This window comes from Chionomys nivalis, chromosome 17, assembly GCF_950005125.1.
Source record: "Chionomys nivalis chromosome 17, mChiNiv1.1, whole genome shotgun sequence".
Taxonomy (NCBI): Eukaryota; Metazoa; Chordata; class Mammalia; order Rodentia; family Cricetidae; genus Chionomys; species Chionomys nivalis.
Genome location: NC_080102.1, coordinates 10,800,361 through 10,822,939, shown reverse-complemented (window position 1 = coordinate 10,822,939; position 22,579 = coordinate 10,800,361). Strand labels below are relative to the sequence as shown.

At 36.9% G+C, this 22,579-nt stretch overlaps 1 protein-coding gene across 1 annotated transcript in view; it reads left to right on the top strand.

Moving 5' to 3' along the window:
- The window catches only part of Csmd3 (CUB and Sushi multiple domains 3), a 916,841-nt gene that overhangs the window by 777,875 nt on the left and 116,387 nt on the right, over window positions 1-22,579 (top strand). The window contains exons 36-38 of the mRNA XM_057791849.1: window positions 8,360-8,484; window positions 16,852-16,948; window positions 19,701-19,805. Coding sequence (XP_057647832.1) covers window positions 8,360-8,484; window positions 16,852-16,948; window positions 19,701-19,805 — 327 coding nt within the window. The remainder of the gene's footprint in view (window positions 1-8,359; window positions 8,485-16,851; window positions 16,949-19,700; window positions 19,806-22,579) is intronic.

The following is a 22,579-nucleotide window of genomic DNA, read 5'->3' as shown; positions in this document are numbered from 1 at the left end:
CAGGTGTACTCAAAATTTTTGGAGAAAATACAACTTGGGGAGAATGAAATTGAAGTGGGTGTTTGGCAGAGGAGATATCTAAGGCATTGGAGGTATAACTCAACTTGTTTGTCTTGACTGCTTTTGTCAAATAGCATTTAATAAGAGAATGTTACCCAGTTGTGGTGGTATTCGCCTTTAGGTCAAGGTACTCAGGAAACAAAGACATAAAGTTGAGCCTGCAAGTTTGAGACCATTATGGGAATCACAGCAAGACTCTGCTTCAGAAAAAAAGAGAGAGAGAATTATTAATGAAATGTGACTCTCAATTTAAAATTTAGAAAATATCTGCCTGTTAGTTGGAAGTAAGGCCAGTGTATCAAAGAGACATCCTTAAGAGTAGACAAAGGGATATTTGATAAGATTACTGTAGGTAGTTGACAGCATAATGGGGAGATTAGTCAGATATAATGACAAAAACAAAGACCAATTACCAAGACAGTTGAGGAATTAACAAGGATTTATTTCAGAAATCAGCAAAGGCTAGTCCCTGCCTCACTCTTCCAGATTTTAAAGGAGCAAGAGCTGGCGGATTTCAGGGAGTGGTGGGGATGGGGGTGGCATGGGGGTGGGATGGACGTGGGGTGGAGAATCTCTCTGATGACTTCTCTCAATTCATTGTCAGGATCTCATCTGTGCCGTGTCACAGAGATCTTTAGCCACTCAGATAAGGTCTCAGCAGGCTGTAATGTATACGCTATTCCACAGCAAGATAATGGTACTCTAATTGCTTCTGAATAGAAATAAAGGATGCTAATCTAAAGCAAGATAATGGTATTCTAATTGCCTCCACATGGAAATCAAAGATGCTGTGAAGAATAGCTTTGTCCAGGCAGAGAACTGCCAAAAGTTGAAACTCACCCAGAATCCCTCAAACAGACAAAGCTGACTGTACCCGTAGGTCTAGGCCTGATACTAAACACAAGGAGAGTCACTGGATTGAAATTTTCTGCCAGGAAGAGGTGCAGTAATATAACTACAACCTATGAAAGCTATGACATGAACTATGCCAAGAAAAACATGAACACAAACTCTTGTCCTGCAGTCAGACTAGAAGACAGTGTTACTAGACCTACAACAGAGGCCCTGAGTCCGACCTCCCAAAACACCAAGTCTTGGCTAACTGTCTCAAAGACAGAATAAAAGAATGACTGTGGTGAAGGCGGGGAAATGGATTTTAGCTATATGATCTTGTGAGCAGAACAGAGAAGTACCTGTGCCATTGAGAATATTACAGTAATATAGGGAAGGGAAAAAGGAAGGAGAAGGCTAGGGGCTGCAAAGGTGGCATTGTTAGAACATCATTACATTGACCAATGTGTCAGCATCAGCCGGGTAGAGCCTTGTCACCAATAATAACTTTGCTACTGTGTAAAAGGGAGTTTCCGCTCTTGTAATACAATGTTTATTTTGCAGTTCTGTTTTAATAGAATCTGACCGTAGAACAGAATAACTTAGATAAAGACAATTCAGAAAGGTGAGATGCTGTCAGGTCAGGAGCTAAGCCCTTAAGTCAATGTGGTGATAGCACAGGCCTTTAATCCCAGCACTGGAGTTAGAGGGGGGCAAGTGTCTGAGTTCCAGGGCTAGCCTAGTCTACAGAGTGAGTCTGAGGATAACTGGCAGGGCTACACAGAGAAACTGTGTCTTGAAACAATAACCACCACCACAAAACAAAAACAGCAACAACAAAAGTGCTGAGTTCTTTCTCAAGTTTCTGGCAATTTAAGAAACCCCATGTTATCCTCAGGAGTTCTGGAACAAAGTTTTCAAAAACTTAACAGTTAACAATTTGTTTGATTATGATGATCTTTTAAATCTTGCAAACAACTGAGATATAGTTGTTGGTGTGTTCAGTGAAAGAGAAACATAAGATAAGTTAAGGCCAACACAAACACTCCAAAGTGTTTAACATGTTTATGCATAGTTGAGCAGTACAACTATGACAAAGTGACCAAGGCTTAGGGGGTCATGCCTAAGCTAAGATGTCAAGCTCTCAACATGTCATTCATTCTCAATTCCCCTGGAATCCATCTGAAAATATAATGTGTTTAGTTAAAGCAGTTATATCATGCTAAAAGTAGAATTTCATAAATTATATATATATATATATATATATATATATATATAAAACGAGAGAGAGAGAGAGAGAGAGAGAGAGAGAGAGAGAGAGAGAGAGAGAGAGAGAGAGAGAGAGAGAGAGAGAGAGAATATCACCTTTGCTCCACTAGATTCTGAAACCAGGACCCCAGTTCTAGTGGGCAAAGGGGATAAAGCCTAAAACCAAAGATTGTTCTCAAACTTTGTGGACTTGTCGCAGCTCTGGTAACTCTTTATATTCCCTCTCATTTTTCAGGATACTATTCAATGCTTATGCCACTCCTATGTTTTCCTAGTACCTAACTGGCTTGATTTTATAGGCTTATAACTAGCAAAAACTTACCTCAGCATAAATTGCTATTCAAATATTATTGATCTGCCTTGTATTATATTTTGATGAGACTTTTATCTTTGTATTTAGTTAATACTTCTACTTTGAAGTGTAAATAATTTAATTTCAAAATTTTCTGAATACAGTGGCTAGAGAGATGGCTCAGCAATAAATGAATTTGCTACATTTGTACAGGACCCACTGTTCTCAGCACTTACACGGGATCTCAAACACAGTCTGTAACTCTAATTCCAGTGGTTCCAGTGTCTCCTTTGGCCCTTCAATGACCCCACATGAATGTGGTACATGTGCAGGCAAAACACTCATGAATATAAAGCAAACCCAAATAAATTAAAAATAAGTATTTTGAATGCAAATGATTGTGTCTAATTTTTAACTAAAAACTTTAATGTATGAACATTTTTAATACGAAAATCAGCACAGAACTGTCTGAAGTTCATACTTACGTATTCTGTTTAATTTTTTGTTTAGTTTGTTTGTTACTTAAGTTATTGCCTGCTTCAAGCCCTTGATCTTCCAATTTCTGCTCACTAGAACTCAATATTCTTTGATGCTTTTCTGTCTTACAGCATTGTTTCTTTCAAGTCTCACACAGAGACTTTCTGACTCTTGCCACTCATTCTCCATCCATTCTCCATACTTTTGTTCATGCGAACATCCATTATCTTATATACTTTAGCTTTTTTATTTGTTAAAATTTTCTTAATCTACTTGAATACTTATCATTTTCTCCACTATCCTATTTTATACTTGACCAAGAGGAGATTGCTGATACATAATAGCTGAGCAGTGAGCATTTATTTATTCATGCTCACCAATAATGAATGCAGGTTTAACAATGTTAGCCATCTTCCCACTGAGTTCAAGCCATCAAATTTCATCATTGCTCTACACAGTCATATTCTTAATTGTTCTGTTCCTTACGTAAGCACATCTGAAGTTTTCAAATGCTAAGATCTGCAAAAAAAGTGATACAGATAAAATACACAAAAAATAAATTTAAGTGGAAGGATTGGAAAAATACAAGCAGCTGGCATGTATGCAAGTGTAATCTTGTACAAAGCTAAATCCAAACAATTCATGGGTAAATTGTATTATAACTTTGATACAAATTTATGGTTGTAAAGAAGGTTAATAAAAGTTAGATACAGAGCTTTCACCCTCAAATCTGTCCCTGTTCCACTTTAGTGCTCTTAAAATATTTCAGTTCTAAGCCCCAAGGCTGTCCTGCTCTGAGACTTGGAGATTCAAATAAAACCCTGCAGCCACTAATAGCCTTGAGAATATAAGACCTTAGGTAGAAGGACTTCTGTCGGTGGGAGGTCTCTTTTGAGAAGTCCCTGTAGCTACCACCTACACCCCATAGGGGGAAAGTCTTTAATTGGCTGCTTATCCCTTCACTATTATCTGCTGTGTTCTTCCAGTGCCTTCCAGACCCAGAATCACCTGCACTTGAAGGTTCCCAGGCAAGGGTACCATCTATCTAGTTCATCTCTTTTTCCAGAGTGGGAAAAATTTTAAGATGTATGCTTGTGTGTGTGTGTATGTGTGTGTGTATTTTTTTAGCATGATCTCAACTTTCATTCCTTCATTGGCTCATTTGTTCATCTTTACATGCAATCAAGAAAGATTTATTACATATGGTGTTAAATAGCAAGTATCAATATTGATAAGAAGTAAAATTTTTAATTCTGAAATCAGCACTAAAAGGCAGTCAAATTGTTTTTCTTTTATTGGGAGTAAGATCCCTGCATTATCCTAGGAGAGGCACACACAAACATGGGAAGATCCCCAGGTGTTGGAACACTATGCCCATAAATGGTTCCAACAGAAAGGTATCAAAGATAGAGATCCTTGAAAGCCATGGCAGATGTAAATTAAATAGCTGAGGGAGTCACCAAGTAGAGTGTGAAAGGACCTTAATATGTTTCTGGAAAATCACTTGTAGTTGATCAGAGTAGAAGTCATAAGATGAGCTAAGACTCTATCTATAGTAGTCATGACAAAATGGAATGATAATTGAGAGTGAGAGATCAAAATCATGGAAATGAGATTTGCCAACAGTCAGGATAAACTATCTATCATCTCTCTATCTGTCTGTCTATCTATCTATCTATCTGTCTGTCTGTCTGTCTGTCTGTCTGTCTGTCTGTCTATCTATCTATCTGTCTATCATCTATCTGTCTGTCTGTGTCTATCTGTCTGTCTATCATCTATCTATCATCTATCTATCTATCAATCAATCATCTATCTATCATCTATCTATCTATCTATCAATCATCTATCTATCTATCATCTATCTATCTATCTATCTATCTATCTATCAATCTATCATCTATCATCCATATCATCTATCTATCTATCTATCTATCTATCTATCTATCTATCTATCTATCATCTATATCATCTATCTATCTATTATCTATCTATCATCTATCTGTCTGTCTATCATCTATCTATCTATCTATCTATCATCTATCTATCTATCTATCTATCTATCTGTCTATCTATCTATCTATCTATCTATCTATCTATCTATCTATCATCTATTATCTATTGTGTGTGTTTGTGTGTGTGTGTGTGCACGCCTATATGTGTGCACACATACGTTAGTGAGTACAGGTTTACACATATAAAGATACCTGTGTGGAAGTGAGACGATGACTTCAGGAGTCTCTTCTTGCCTTCCTCCTTCTTCAAGCAGGCTCTCTCTTGGTACTGCCACTGCTTTGCACACTCCAGGCCCATGAGCTTCTGATCCATCTTCCTGTTTCTGCCGTATGTTCTGCTGGAGGATGCAGGGATTGCAGATGCTGGTTCATCTGCATTGCTTTAACCTGTGTTTAGGAACTAAATCAGGCCATCAGGCTTTCCCTGCAGCATCAGTGTTACTGACTGAGACACGCCTCTAGTTCAACATGTCTATTTTAAGGAGAATTATGGGATTTGAGAAATTGAAAATGAAGTAGAAAGAAAGAGAAATCAAGATGACTCTTGGTTTTATGCCAGAGGAACAGTGTGAGTGACAGCAGCATTCACTGAGATGTAGGAAAGAGTGGATGAGGAAGAATATAAAGCTATTTTTTGGACATATGAATTTTGAAATTCATAATGAACAATGTTCACCTTAAAGATATTGGAGAAGGTGTATACAGCCTGAGGTGAACACTTGCTGTTTGCAAAAGATATGGAAATAAATGTAGTCCGTTGCTGAGGGATGATGATTAGCTAGAAGGAAATAGGTTAATGAAATGAAGTATATTTATATGTTTTTTAACAGAGAAGTAACATTTTATTTTATAACTTTAGAAAGATCATTTTGACAGAAATTTACAAGTATATATTATGTATAAATTATACAGAAAAGCCTTGGTTATGATGAATGTAATATGTCAGGCAAAGAAAATGAGAATTTGACTGAAGAGTATAAGACGTAAGAGAAGAAATGTAGTGTATTAATTCATCCAAGGATCAGAAAGAACTTTGTGAGCCATTTTCCTTCTTTTATTTTTTATCAACCATCTATCTATCATCTATCTATCTATCTGTCTGTCTGTCTATCATTTATTTTTGGAGCAATTATTTTACGATTCCCTTTCCAATCCTTCCAGGATATTTTTGTTCCCTATAGAAAACTTGTCAATATTTTGTGAATAATAAGTTGTCAATACAAAAAGGTGCAAAATACTTCCTAACCAGTGTAATTGAATTTTTGTTTTGCCCTGGTATTGTATGTAAGACAACAGACAGACCCCAGTGGTTAGGAGATCTGTTTGTAACAAGAGGCTACTCACAAACACACCAGTAACTCCAGTTCTAAGGGATCTGGCATCATCTTCTGGCCTCTGAGGGTATCTATACACATGCACATACTCATGCTAATACAAATATTAAAAAATAAAAGAAAAAAAACAGGAACAAAAAGCCCAACAAATGACTGTACAAGAACGTTACTTGTAACATTTTTGTAGTACTCCTTCAAGCAAGTATCTTGGAGGTTTGCATTTGGAGAAGTGTCACAAAACTGTGATTTGTTTATGTAAATTTGGTGATAAGCATGTGTGAAGGAGAAATGGCTTGGTAGGTATGACTGTGTGCTTCACAAGGAAGAGAATCTTACATTCCTGCAATCTAAGTGCTTGGGGAACAGAGACAGCTTCATGGCTGACAGCATAGATCAGATTCAGTGAGAGAGCCTGTTTCAAAAGTATAATGCAGAGAGAGGGCAGGACACACAAAGACCTCACTGGTGCTCCCCCTTCTATTGTTTGTCTCTCTGTCTCTGTTTCTGTTTCTATCTCTCTTTTTCTCCCTCTCCTCTCTCATATATATATATATATAGTTTTAAATTTTATTTATTTATTATATAATATATATATATATATATATAATGCTTTAAATTTTGTTTTTACTTATAGCTACCATTATAGGTAAACTAGGAAAAAATGTTCAACCAGCAAAGCACCTCTTGGTATTCAAAATAATAACAATTGCAACCAAAAAAACCTAACATGTTAATTATTCATAATATTTTAATCAATTGGACTGGTTTCTTCATGTCAAAAATATTTGATGTGAGATTCCCTTCTGCATGCTTAATATGTTTTATTACCTTTGGTTATTAAAGAAGCTTTTTTGGTCAATGGCTTAGTAGAGTAAAGCCTGGCAGGAAATCTGTACAGAGATACAGAGAGAGAGTAGGTGGAGTCAGGGAGAGGCCATGTAGCCTCCAATGGTGACAGATGCCAAATCTTTACCAGTAAGCCACAGTCTTGTGCTGATACAAAGGTTAGTGAAAATGGGTTAAGATGTAAGAGTTAGTTAATAAAAAGCCTGAACTAATAGGTCAGCAGTGTTGTAATTAATAGAGTTTCTGTGTGATTATTGGGGTCTAAACAGTCGGGAATCGAGAGAGTAGTCTTGTCCTACATTTTCTTTTTCACAAAGCATTTTGAATTTAGTAGTATTTTCATTTCACGGATTAAGACCTTGACATTCTAATGAATTTGAGGAACATTCTCAAAGGAAAGAGGATTCAAAATTTATGAATTAGGCAGTGCCCAGAATCTGAATAAAGTTATTCATGACATGAGACCTTAATCTCATAAATACATTCTGAAAGAGCTTGGAACCTCAGCTGAGTTTCATGTAGATTTAAGAGGAAGAATAGAACATATTGTTCTCTCTTGTAGACTGATAATAACCATTGAAGTATTTATTCTCCCTTGTGGAACTTTGGATCCAAACCCCAAGATGTAAATCCCAGGTTCATCACTACTGAGAAATCTTTTAGCTTCTTAATGACTCTGTTTTCTCAGTCAGGAGAAAAAGAAAAAAGCTTTTATAGTCAGTTTGGACAGTTGGAGTCGGAGTCTTAAGTGACTTTAAATACAGCAGTGATTAGAAGTCTTATGATATGGAGTGGACTGAATGAATGTTTTCATAATATATACTACCAGGATCAATATTAGATTTCAAAAGATCCCCTTACCCCTTAAAAAATAATAAAGGATGGGGCATATAACTAATAAAATACTATCAAATACTAATTAAAAAAACTTCTCTATGTGTATGTAATAATTGAAATATTTTATTTCACTTCATTTTGTGTATGAGAACACAGTTGGTGAAGTTTTATGGATTATAACATAAATGACAATCATAACTGTGGGATTTTAGATATTCTCCCATTAATCTGTTTAATTAATTTCTGTAGGTATTTTTGCAGTATGCTTGGAGTGTTAAAACATAATGTGATGTGGTTTTGTATACAAAACTGTTCAGTGTTTGAGACTGTCGCTCTGACCTTTGTCTTATTTTAATCCTCTGTATTAGAATTAACTGGTTTTCCTGCTGCTTCACTTTCAGTGCCCTGTGGGGGAGTTTTAACTAAGCGCAAAGGGACTATTTTGTCTCCTGGATATCCTGAGCCTTATGACAACAATTTGAATTGTGTTTGGAAGATCACAGTGCCAGAGGGAGCTGGCATTCAGGTAAGAATATATTTTTTTCATTTTGTATTTGGAATTAATATTTTCAGAAATGACAGAACACATTATTTCTTAAAGTTTAGCAAATGGTTTGGATCGACACGATTAAGCTTAATAGAAATATATTTATTATATTTGAAACTGAAAATTTTTTACTTGGAAATAAAATAAAGTCAAATCCAGTTGCAAAAAGGAAGGCAATAAAAACAAAAATAAACACACAAACAAAAATCTGACACACAAAACAGAATCATAAAATAAGGCAACTGAAGGGGTATGTATATCAGAGAGTCTGGCCATGTCTGGCCTAGACTATTTCCATCAGAAAATAGAAGAGGCTTAAGGTAAAAAGAAATTCATCCCAGTCATACCTCCAGTAACTTATTCCAAGTAAAATCTATCTGCTAAAGTTTCAGATCTCTGAATAGTTCAATGAGTTACTAGCCCTAAGTTGAGAGTTCAAGTATATTTTATGTTTTAATTACTATGCCTAAGAAATCCATGAAACAAAAATTTCTCTGTTCTGCAAGCCCCTTGCCCAAGGACAGATAGTTCCTAAAATGCTGGAGGCTTTTGTTTATGGGAGATAACAAGCCAAGCTATCAGTATTCATACCCCTAAACAAGTTTGTTTGTTTGACCCATCTGCTCCGCCGTGCCGTGCTTAACCACATGTGGGCAGGAGGTTTACAGGCTGGCGGTACATCAGGATGTATGCTTGTCTTTGACTGGACCTGATGGGGAATGCAATGAATTATGGGTTTTCCTTCTTAATTCCTTGCCATACTTCATTCTGGTATATTTTCCAGAAACCTGAGTATAAACCTGTCCCGAGCCCGTCCACCTGACCAGTATTTAATTAATGTTTTCCTCAAATTTGGCTGTGAACTCTAGCAGCGGTCTCATTCTCCCCTCTGGGATTGACATGACCTAAAGATGGAATCACTTATCAAGGGCAATGCTTCTGAACACTGCTGTGGAAGAGCAGATCTTCAAAATCGGAAATTGTGAAGATAGTCTCAGAAAGACCCAAACACTGGGTATTATTATTAAAGCATGACAATAAATGGCAAAGAACAATTTTTTTTTTTTGTTTCTAGACTATTAAATTCAAGGTTGCTAGATAGCTTAACAGCTAATAGAGCTCACTGCGAAGCCTAATAATCTGAGTTCGATACCGGCTCTCACATGAAGGAAGGAGGTAACCAGCCACTGCAGGTTATTCTCTGATTGTTACATATGCACTGTGGCACTCTCAAAGTTTCAGTGTGCACGCGCACACATAGACACAGGGAGAGAGAGAGACAGAGAGAGACAGACAACACACAAGCACAGAGACAGAGACAAAGACAGAGAGAATAATAATAAATAAATCCATGAATAACATGATTTAAAAAATTAAAGCTACCATGGGTGCGAAAACATCCCCCAGAGCATAGGCAACATACCAGCAGCCATAGCCCTAAGGAAAAGTCGGCTCTCATTTCCTTAACGGCCATCTGTGTGTGGTAGCGTTCAGGTGGGGATGGGGCCCCAGGAACCTCTCCATCAGCGTTGAATCTTGAGTGTCTCTTGCATAGGTCTCCTGTAGGTAGCTACAGCTACTATGAGTTTGTAAGTCTCTCTTATATCCAGAGAATGGCAGTTTACAGGACCCTTGCCCTTGCTTCAGCGTTCACATTCTTCTTAGCCCTACTTTAAAAATGTTCCCTGAGCTCTGGGGTTGGGGTTGAAATAGATGTCCCATCTACATCTGAGTGCAGCTTCTCATTCCCAGCTACTTTTTCCCAGCTCTTTGACCAGATGTAAAGTTTGTATAGGAAACAGGACCCACTGTAAACAAACAAGATCCTTTGAACATAGCTTAGAGAAGCAGTAACAACATATGGGCATAAAGATAACTTTTTAGAAGGCAATTAGACAACATTAGCATTTAGTAAAACAACAGGAATGGGTTTCCACCAGGGCCAAGGACCTCCACACCCCTGAACTTCTGACCAATTTCACAGCATCATGCACAAATTCCCTCCCAGGGACAGGCCTCCCATCCTATCAAGAAACACTTGATTACCCAGTCATCACCATGCCAATATTGCAGCAGTAGGCACATCCTTTCATTCAGATTGGTATTGGCGCATGCAGAATACAGTACTGAATAAGAAAAATGACAATTTTTCTGCATCCAGGACCTCACGGCACGTTCCGGTACTGTGAAAGCTACCCACCAGGAAAGAACTTTCCTTGTTACTTTGAAATTGATTTCTCTGTGTCCTAGAAGCCAAAGCCTGTGGTGTCTTCAGGTAGAGAGTTGGACCATCTAGTTCTGTGATTAATCAAGCACACTGGCAATGACCCGTGCTGTTAGGAGGGGCCTCTGCAGTGGGCCTCCATGATTCAGAATTCATAGGCAGTGCCCCATATCTGACACGGAGATTTTGATTTAATAACTCTTGTTTTCTGGTATTGTTCTCATATGCAGAATACTGATCTCATATATAGTCATACATACATAGATTTTTAGCTTACAAAGGAATGGGGTTTCACAAATCTGTTTTGTCCATCTTTATATATGTATAAAGATGTTTTACATATCTTTTGTTTTAGTTAGTTCACCTTCTACCCTTTCCTACTTATACTTTTAAGTATAAGTATATATTTAAAGTATACTGCCTTCTAATTTAATATTATATCACATGTGTTCTACTATGCAATACCGTCTTTAAGGGCCCGTTTACCTCCTATCTCCCATGAGCCCTTTCTGGATTTCTCCCAAATACATATTGTGAAAAAAGATTAGAATCAACAAAGACTTCAGGATCTCTCATACCCCGGGTTGTACTCAGAAATGAGAATCACGTTGAACTTTTATCATCTCATTTATTTATAAGGTTATGAAGGACATTCTTGATTATTTATATGCTATGTGCTTGTTCATTTCGATCCATCATAAAAGGATAATCTAGAAAACTTGCATTTCTCTCTACTATCATGTTCTATGTTTGGTAATCGGCAGTGGAGCTTTAGTACTTGATGCTCTGATCAAGCTGTTCTCCCATAAGCACCTGCAGAACTAAACCCTTTGCATTTTTCATCTGTGCAGTGAGACAAGGCAATGTAAGCCTGCAGATTCCCCTGGCACTCTGAAAACCCTCCTTGCCCCCTTAGTTCTTACACCAACATTTTCACGGATTTTACTAACTTTCCCTCACCTGGTTCATGTTTTTTGGAGTTGGAGGCCCATTTATTTTAGGTCATATCACATTCTTGGCAGATGCTTTACTTCTATGTGCACAGTAACTGTTAAGAGCTAAGGATGGCCCACATAATAACAGGTTACAAGAACAAAAACAAAAAACAACAAAACAGAATAGATCCAACGGCTCTTTTCTTTTTTAATATGATGAGCACAATTGATAGCATTTGGATGAATACAGGAATCCCACATCTCTAGCCCCAGCTTTAGACTATCTGAACTAGAAACTAGATGTTTTCAGTTTAATTTGTTGTTAAGCTATCCAATAGTGACTTCTTCAATTTTTCTCAAAATGATTCCTCCATTGTGCTTTCTCTCAGGGCAGTCCAATCTCCATCCACTTTTCTTTATCATTCTTTATATCAGGATGTCCCCAACCCCATTCCGTTTTCAAGCCAGAAATGTTGATTTTTATTCTGTCGAATACTGTATATAACAGACTGGATCACGATGGTGTTTCACAGGTCTCTATTTCTTTCCTTTTTTACTTTTACCACAAAAGAACATGTGGCTCTCATCCTTGCCTTAGACATGTTTTTTTTTTTTGTCTATTCCTGACAAAATAAATAACATACCAACCAAACATCCAAAAAATGACTCCTTAAAATGGAATTCCATACTATCACTGTCTTTCTCACAGGGCTCAGATTTCAGCATCGCTTTTAATCCTCAACAGCAGTTGCTCCTTCTCTACTCAGGTCTCATTTTCTGAAGTTTGTTATGTTCACAACTTCCACCTCTGTAGCTGCATGGCATCCTATTTCCTGTGGATACTGTGAACATTATTTCCTCTCTCTTTGACACTACCCAGTATTTCTCCCTATTTGCCTTCACTTTACCTTAGTTTTTGTCATATATATATATATATATATATATATATCTTTGATAAAACTTCTACAAACTAGATGAAAAGGTTAAATTCTCCCTTCTACATTTTTATTCTAAGACTAATCCAATTTTCCTCTTATCTACTAATTATCTGTAAGCTCTTGAGGGCAGTGGCCAAGACTGTTCTGGCAGCTACTGCAGGAATTGGCACTACAAACTCAGTAAATAATTTTTTTAAAAAAATCAATGGACACTTCCTCAAGCTGTGAATTTGGAATTATTTGGAGAATTAGAAGTGCATAATGAACTAATAAGATACCTGTAGAAAAACTGTTATATATCACTCGTGTTTAGGAAAACACTCTCAAAACTGTACAGGTCAATGCCAATACAAAACCTTTACTAAGGAAGTACTTTATTTAATGAATTTTCTCAGAAAACAGAAGGTGGCTTTAGCAGACTATTTAGAAATCTCATAGCATGAAATATATATAGTACTCTTAAATACTTTGAAGTTCTGTTGACCACATTGAAAAATAACTTCATCATGATAAAGACATACTTAATGCATCTTTTATGTTGTAACCTTGAATGTTTATTGTTTTATAACTAATCTACAGGTTTAAGCAACATTTAATTTGGGAGATATGGTAGTGAACGTGTATGCCTAAAGAACTATATCAATATTTAATTAATCAAATTTGAGTTGAAATAAGTTAGCCTTTGGTAGAAAAATTTTACAGAAGAATATCAGACAATAACTTATGATTGACAGTCCTTTGGAAAAACAACAATATAAGAATCTGTTTGTTGTATTAATATAATGTGATAAGTATGTGGCAAGCAGTAGATTTTTGTATTTCCCTCTTTATTTTATCAACGTGTACCTGGGGCAACTCCCAAGAGGTTATATTTCCAAGAAAAGAAATATTTACCAACTTATGGGGAAATATTGATCACATAATTATTACCAAGATGGATTTTTTTTAGTTCTTAAGATTCCAGAGTAAAGGAATGTATTTTTCTGATAAATACTTGCTTTTTAGAAACACACTGCATGTGTTAATCGGTGTTTCTATTGCTATGATGAAACAAGGAGAGCAAAAGCGTCTTGGGGAGGAAAGGGTCTATTCAGCTTATACCTGCATATCACTGTTTATCGTCAAAGGAATTCAGAACAGGACCTCAAACAGGCCAGGAACCTAGAGGCAAGAGCTAACAGGGAGAACCTGGAGGGGTGCTTCTCACCGACTTGCTCAGCCTGCTTTCTTATAGAACCCAGGATCACCAGCCCAGGGATGGCACCACCCACACTGATCCCTAATTAAGAAAATGCCTTACATCCTTGCTATACTTGGACATAATGGAGGCATTTTTTTTTTTAATCGAGGCTCCCTCCTGTCAGATGATTTTAACTTGGTGCAAGGTGCACTATCCACCTCTCTCCATCATGAAGCTGTCCTGCTGCCATGGGGGCCAGTTTTACCCATGTAAACTTCTCACAAAGCTGGAACAGTTTCTTTTTCTCTTATTTAAATTTGTGTCATTGTAGATTTTCAGTCATTTATTTGCATATCTGAAAAGATTCCAGAACATGGCCTGCTAGTTTTGTTTTTTTTTTTGTTTTTTTTTTTTGTTTTTTTTTTTTTTGCTGTTGTTCTTTTATTTTATTTTATTTTGTTTTTCTGGCTATTTCATCTTACAGCCTATATTTGCCTAGAATCCCTTGGCTTTTGGCCGCATCAGTCTCATTCCTGCTTTTGTGGACACATTGCTTTCTCATCAACATTTAAATTTATTGCAATATATATTTTTATATATCTTAATGTTTCCCACCTAGTTGTATCAAAAAGATGCAAACACACCCCTCTGCCAGTACACATATAAGGTAATATTTCTAAATTCCAGGGATTAGTATCCATTGTTCATGGTTTACACTGACGAATCCAGAATTAAACGACTGTTCATCCTCTTCTACCTGTAGCAGACATTCCTAGAGAGTCTTATATTTTGTTCTTCTGTGTCTCTGTTCTGAGTAACTCAGGGAAAAACAGAAATTGTTCTTGTATCATTTGTCTCGGTCTCTTGCATACATCCCATGTCAGCATACATGACATCAAAGAGTTTCTCTGTAACTCTTCTGCATCCTGTCTAGTTCAGCTGTACATCACCTCCCCTTTTCACTCACATTTGCTGCACCCGATTCAGTTCTGCACTTGAAGAGACGTCTTGGTTATCATCTCCCTCTCACTTCGCCATTCTTTAAGAGAAAACTGAAAGCATAATTAAACTTTCAACTGCACAATTATTTCCCTCGTGTTTAGTTTTTAATGACTTTCTCTCCCCACCTTTCTCTGCTAAGATTCTGAGTTTTCAATTTATAGTGTAAATTAAGCCTTCGACACACATGATCTAGCTTAATTTTTAGTGAATCTGTGGATTAGATGACTTACTCACAGTGACTTCTGTGAGCAATTTGAAGAACAGGTTGATTATCAGCATCCCTAGCCTTTGAAACTTGTGGAGATAGAGGTTACCAGGCAGTTTCATGCCCAGTGACCCTGGCTGGTGTTCACGTGTGTTTGTCATTGAACTTCACTCCTTGTCAGTGTTCTATTGCTCTTCTAATGGTGCATTCATGCTTCTCCTTATATAAATACGCTCTCCACTGTGCCTAAGTTGGATCGCTGACAGCTCACTAAGTTCACCTTGTGATTTGATTCATCCACAATACCACTCACTCAATAATTTTCTTCTTTTAGAAGCTTCTCATTACACAGGTAGAATATATGTATAAATGTTTTTACTTTACTCACAGTTAAAGAAAAGAAAAATTCAGACAAGGATCAGGGATGAACTCTTGTTTAAGAAAGTAGTGGTTGGAGCTTTACTTCTTGTTCTTCTGGAACAGTGCATTAGATCAGGTGCCAATCATGCAGGCAGGCTATCTCCTGCCATGTGGCACTCACCCCTGGAGCAGCAGTGCCAGCATTCTCTTGAAAAGGAGAATGACAGGGGACTGGTTTGCAGAAAAGAACTGTTTAATGAGTGGGATTGTCGTAATGACTTAGCAAGTGAGTGCCTGCACTTAAAACAGACTCGGGTAAACTAAAATGAATGCATTCCAATAACGTTCTTCCGACTTTGAAACTGCAAAACAGTCTCTAAGCAGCAGAATGGAGTCCGCAGTTGTGAGTTCTGTGGGTTCCTGGAAATCTCATACTGTGCCAAGTGAGGTACACCAAAGTAGCACATGTCACTTTCTTTAAATAAAATGTAATAGACACAGAATTGTAGCTCAGAATTTGCCTTCTCAACTCGAGGGACTTTCAAGGTGACTTGACTATTGGGATGACATTAATAAAAATGACTTTTGGAAGATCCATACAAATCTATTATAAAATATTTTCTGTGGGTGTCTATACTGACAGTAATATAAATATTAAAGGAAAATCGAATGATTTTATATATGGAAACAAGTTCAAGGATAAGCCTATTGAAAATTCATTACAAAATCCTCTGCATTTGTGAATGACATGTCTATTTCTTTTCTAACACCAAAGCAATGGAAAAATCAGAAGCCTAGTATTTCAAAGCATTAATGGTAGCTAGTTGTTTGGACCACGAGTTTGAATTCCTAGCACCTTAACCCAAAGGATTCAATGAAGATATGCGCTGCTGAGATGGCGACAAGGAGCTTCTGTTTTATATCCATCATGCACACTGTCACTTGCTTCATAAGGTTTCTCTCTTACAATTCGTTCATGTAGGCAAGCGATACAAATGTCCAAGATCAGTTTTGCTGAACCATCTATCAAATCCCACAACCATGTGATCTGTTGCGGGATGACTAAGCCTTTAAGGGCTTGAGAGCCAGCTGGTGTAGACAGATAGTAAAGAGCATGCGCAGTAGCTATTTCCTGAAAGCCTGCGTGGGTCTGTCCAGAGGTTTTTGACAAGAGCAGCCGAGTCTGACAGAAGATGGTGTGGAACTATGGACAGATACCGTGTCACCTCAGCAGATGCCAGCTCAGCAGATCCCCCGTCCCGTGCAGGGTGGGGACTACATAAGGCTTTACCCTTATTATTCCTAAAAGAAACCAAACTTGTTTCAACCTGTTCTTGCTGTCTGTGAGGTTGTTACTGCACCTACTTTTCCCTCTTCCCCAAGGGACACCTGCCCGGACTCTGCAACAGTCAGTCCTTGAGATCTCCCTTCTAGTGGGGGAACCTCTGGACTGCGTATCTGCTTAGAAATCCTAATTCTCACCAGAAGCTGTTATTTCACAGGTCCAAGTCGTTAGCTTTGCTACGGAACATAACTGGGATTCTCTGGACTTTTACGATGGAGGAGACAACAACGCGCCGAGACTTGGAAGCTATTCAGGTAAAAGGGAAATCGGAGGTCATTTTAAGTGAAGATATAGTCAGCAATACAGAGCAAGAATTGAAAGAATTCCCCAGAATTCTTCCAGGTTTAATTATGAACCATACACGATAAGCTAAGTTGCAAGAAGTTTTAAAATATTGAAAGGAGTGGTAGCATGCCCATTTAAATTTTACAGCATGCTAATTGTACTTTTGTAATATTTATTGATTTCTTATGCAAATATAAATATTTTATTTATATATTTAATAAAATACTTAAACATTTAATTTTATTAGGATCCATTACTACTGTTATTAAAAATTAGGATAAATAAAATAATAGTAATTAAAAATATGGCTATACCTCAGTTAATTATGATTTTTCATCCAGTAGAATACTATGCTGTCATTAAAATAATTTTAGAGACTGAATAACATGAAAGATGCCATAAAGTACTGTTAAATGACCAAAAGGAAATGTAAAATTATTTCCCTGAAATGAATACAGTTTTATAGAACTAATTTATCTATACAAAATCATACTAGAGGGAGACACAAAATGAAAGCGCCCACCATGTTATTAAGACATTGATGCTTTTAAAAATAGGGGGAGAGGAGTGGGAGGAGGGGGAGGGAAATGGGAGGCTGGGAGGAGGCGGAAATTTTTTTTTCAATAAAAAATAAAAAAAATAAAGGAGAACAAAAAGAAAAAGAAAAAAAGAGAGTTTAGGTCTCCTTTAACATTCAGAAAATTATTTTATATCTCCCTTAATAACAAGTTTTTTCCATGTAAACCAAAGATCACCATAAGCCCTAGGAGGCAGAAGCACTAAGATTTTAATGTGTGTTTGAAATATCTTATGTAGTCTGCAAAACAAATATCCTCACCCCATCGTATTAATAAACATGGCATAGCAACTGTCATGGTAAAAAAATAAAAATAAATAAATAAAAATAAATAAAAATCATCTATGAGAATTGCTAAGGTTCTTAAGATGACATTCATCACATTCTAAGTATCCTCTGTCACACACTGGCAGAAGTAAGGAGTTTTTACTTTGTGATTTTTTTAACAGCTATGTTTTAAAAATTCTACAAGTATAAATACAAGCATTGCTAAAATGTGTCATTAATTTAGATAATATGTCAAAATAAGGATGAATGACTTTAAACTTTTAGAGAGGCGTTGAAGTCAAAGATAAGCAATTACTGAGAATCACTGATGAACAAAGGAATAATTACCTAGGGCAGAAGTGGTGTGATTTAAACATAAATAGCATATTAGATAAAGATTTAGACAGAGGCAGAGTCTTATAAATCTGTTTACATACTTGCATTTATTCTTTAAGAGCGATATTATTCCTACTAGGTATACGATAAGAAGAGTTGTTAAAAGCACACAGCTGTAAATCTTCACGCCAGCTGTGTGTGACATCTGACTACTCTGTCAGATACCTCCTAACTTCAGCCCTCCGTGGGTCTCAGAACTAACTGAAATTTACGGAGATTAAATTGCCAGAGGTTGTCCAGCTCTCCTAACGTTGAGAGCAGGGCCCAGCTAGAGAGTCACCAGCAGCAGAGTTGTTAATTACTAAGATCCTCTAAGACCTAAGGCAGATCCCCTGACCTTTCTGGAGTCTGTTTACCTCCTGCTTCTGCGGTGACAGTGATGCCACTAAGGAACAGAGTTAGATCAGGAACAATTAAACACCAAGGTGCAGTCGATACGAAAATCTTCGCACATCCCCAGCAGTCACCAGGACTTCTCACACACACTTGCACAAAGCGAGTGTAAAGCTGTTATGAATATTCCCAAGATATCTGCAGCCCTGACCACTCACGCTCTTTGAATTTTATCTCAACACAGAAAGGACGATTATCTTCAACGCTTGTCATTTGAAACTGTATTGGATTCCTTAGAGTTTTTTAATAAATAGGCAGGAACTAATTTATTCAGGCAGGTGATTTAATTTTTAATTTCAATAATTGGATAGAACAAGGTTTATTTGCTTCAGAAGTTCAGAAATCTGTTATAATGCATCTGTTGAAAGACGGGCTAATCATTTCATAAATTGGACTTTTTGAAAAAATATACTGTCAGAATATAAGAAGTATATAAGAAAAAAATGAAATATGAGCTATTCAACCTGGTTCAGAATTATGTATATATTTCATTAATAAAGGTGAATTTATTAATATCTTCTCTGAACTTATACAAAGTCTGAGGTTACAACTGCTTCAATAACACAAACACATGAAACCTTTTACATAAACTTTATTTATCTTTTATTTGATATTTTGAGACAGGGTTTTTTCTGTATAGTTTTGGTTCCTATTCTGAACTAGCTTTTGTAGACCAGGCTGGCCTCAAATTCACAGATATCCGCCTTCCTCTGCCTCCTGAGTATAGGGTTTAAAGGCATGGGCCACTATCACCTGGCTTAAACTTTATTTTTAATTCACACACACATGATATAGACATAACTTTGAAATTCAAAACAGCTTCTAACCACACTGTTTATTTCTGTCTATTTCTAATTTTGGGGAATTATCTGAAGTCATTTCACAGGTCATTCTCCTTGGAGATGGGAACAGTGAAATAAAACAGGACGAAGGGGGAAACATTTATGTTAAGTTTTCTCAAAGGCTTGTGGCCAATACGTAATTTTAGTTACAATGTGTTGACTGGTGACCAGTTTACTTAGGCTCTTTATTTTTGCTATGATCTTATTCACATGATCCTTGACCCATCTTCTCAACTGTCATTTCAGGGACAACAATACCCCACCTTCTGAACAGTACATCCAATAATTTATACTTAAATTTCCAGTCAGATATCAGCGTCTCTGCTGCAGGATTTCACCTTGAATACACAGGTAAAGGTAATTTATGCTCTCTGTGAAAGTCAAAGCAGTTTTTGCTAGGTTCGGATTTGTTTGACTTTTTAAAATCTTATATTATTATTATTCATTAGGTGCTTATTTGTTTTCTAAAGATAGACAGAAAGTTAGGGAATCACATGGGAGGAAAGGATGGGAGGACCCGGAGGAGCAGGAAGAGGATAAACCTTAATCAGAATATATTGTATGAAAAACATCTATTTTCTTTTTGTAGTTTCTTTTGTGTTCATTTTACATACCAACCACAGTTTCTCCTCCCTTCCCTCTTCCTCAAGCTTCACCTCTCTACCCTCCCCAACCATTCCTCAGTGATGGTAAAAGGCCTCCCACGGGGAGTCAACAAAGCATGGCATATCAAGTTGAGGCAGAACCAAGCCCCTCCCTCATGTATCAAGACTGAACAGGGTATCCCACCATAGGGAATGGGCTCCAAAAAGTCAGCTCATGTACCAGTGATAAATCCTGGTCCCACCAGGGACCTCACAAAAAATACCAAGCCAAACAACTGTCAGCCACATTCAGAGGACCTAGTTTGGTCTCTGGACCCATGCAGGCTTCATAGCTGTCAATCAAGAGTCAATGAGCTCCCATGAGCTCTGGTCAGTTGTCTCTGTGGGTTTTCACATCGTGATCTTGACCTCCCTCCCCCACACCCCTGTTCATATGATCCCTCCTCCCTTCCATTGACTGGATTTCAGGAGCTCTGCCCAGTGCTTAGTTGTGGATCTCTACATCTGCTTCCATCAGTTACTGGATGAAAGTTCTATGATGACGATTGTAGTAGTCACTAATCTGATTGCAGGAGAAGGCCAGGTCAGGCACCCTGTCTACTATTGCTAGGAGTCTTAGCTGGGGTCATCCTTGTGGATTCCTGGGTGAAAAACATCTATTTTCAATAAAAGAAAAAGCAACTTGTAAAGCAAAACAAAACAAAATAACAACAAACAAAACACAGTCTTGTTTTATACAAATGACATTAACTCTGACAAAGCAAACTTTCAGTCTTATCTAATGTTTAAAATTTCAAACCAGTGTATCCATAAAATTAAGTGCTTTGGATAGAATTTGCATACAGTAGTTTTTTTCTTGTAATGTCTGAAGAACCAACATCATACTTACTTTTTTTTCTTTTTTCTTTCTTTCTTTTTTTTTTTTTTTGTGATTTTTTTCGAGACAGGGTTTCTCCATAGCTTTTGGTTCCTGTCCCGGAACTAGCTCTTGTAGACCAGGCTGGCCTTGAACTCACAGAGATCCACCTGCCTCTGCCTCCCAAGTGCTGGGATTAAAGGTGTGCACCACCACCGACCAGGCTTATATTTACTTTTTTAAATGAATTTGTAAGTGTGCATTACCCATAAAGATATGGATCAAAACTCTAAAATAGATTCTTGTGAAGCTAAAATTTTATGCTGGCTTGTTGAATTATCTCAGGTCAAGAAAAAAACAGGCTAGCTAAAAGATAGACCAATTATAATTTTCTTTTTTTATTGATTTTTATTAAGCTGTATATTTTTCTCTTATTATAAGGGGCAAACTCATGAAACAGAAATGAGTAGTCCAAGGTTAGTTGTGTAGCATGGGAGAGAGAGAGAGAGAGAGAGAGAGAGAGAGAGAGAGAGAGAGAGAGAGAGAGAGAGAGAGAGAGAGAGAGGAGAGAGCCCTGCACCCCCGTGGGCTGTAGGGCATTTTTTCTTAGGGTACTCAGAAAGTCACGCCTTAACCTGATCCCATTCCTTACTCCCTAAAGATCATTGACTGACTAAGATTTCCCACCACTAGCTGGTTAATAATTCCCACTGAGGATTCTCATTAGTTCCAACTATCACCATTGCACTGTTTCTATAAAAATACCTATTTTAGATGTGTGATGTAGGTGGTAGAAGTCATATGTGTCCTTTTCTGAGTGGTGTAATTAACCACCTAAATTCCACAGGGTCCTCTGTGCTGTTGCATACAGAGATATATTGACCATTGACTTTTCTAGCTAAGAATCTAGTATGTTGATCAGAAGTCACAAGAATACACTTCTGTGTCTTCTTCCTGATCTTAAAGGAACTGCCTTCAATTTTTCACTATTCTGTGTGATACCTCAAGTAGGCCTTCCACATACAGCTTTTATTTGATTGCAATAAATTACTTGTATACCTACTTTGTTGAGACAAAATCAAGACAAAATATTGCCATTTTGGCATCCATTGAGAAGATAATTATTTTGTTATTCATTTTATAAAGTTTTGTGTACTTTATTAAACTATAGTTTCATCCATATAATAAAATTAATTTGGTCATGGTGTTAAATTTAATGAAGTGTTAAATTTATCCATTAGTATTGTGTTGAACATTTTTTCTTGGTATTCAACAATGACATTTCTTTTCATCTCCTTTTCTTGAATTGTGTTTTCTGTGGCTTCAGTGGCATTTGGTACTGTTATGAAAAGGGAATTTAGAAGGGCTCCTTTCTATATAATTTTGTGAAAGAGTTTGATAAGGGTTGGATGAAATTTTTAGACTTTGGAAAATTCACTCTTGAAGATTTGTTTCTGGATCTTTCTCTGGTGGGAAGGCTTGGGATAATGATTCGATATCCTTGCTATTTACTGGTCTGTTTAGAGCTTCCAGGTTTCTTTTTATTATATTTGCAAAGGTTTTATGTTTCTAGTAATTTTTCTTTTTGTCTAGTTATTCAAAATTATTATTATTATTGCGGTAATTATTCACTGTGTTTTCTTACGTTCATTTACAAAATTTCT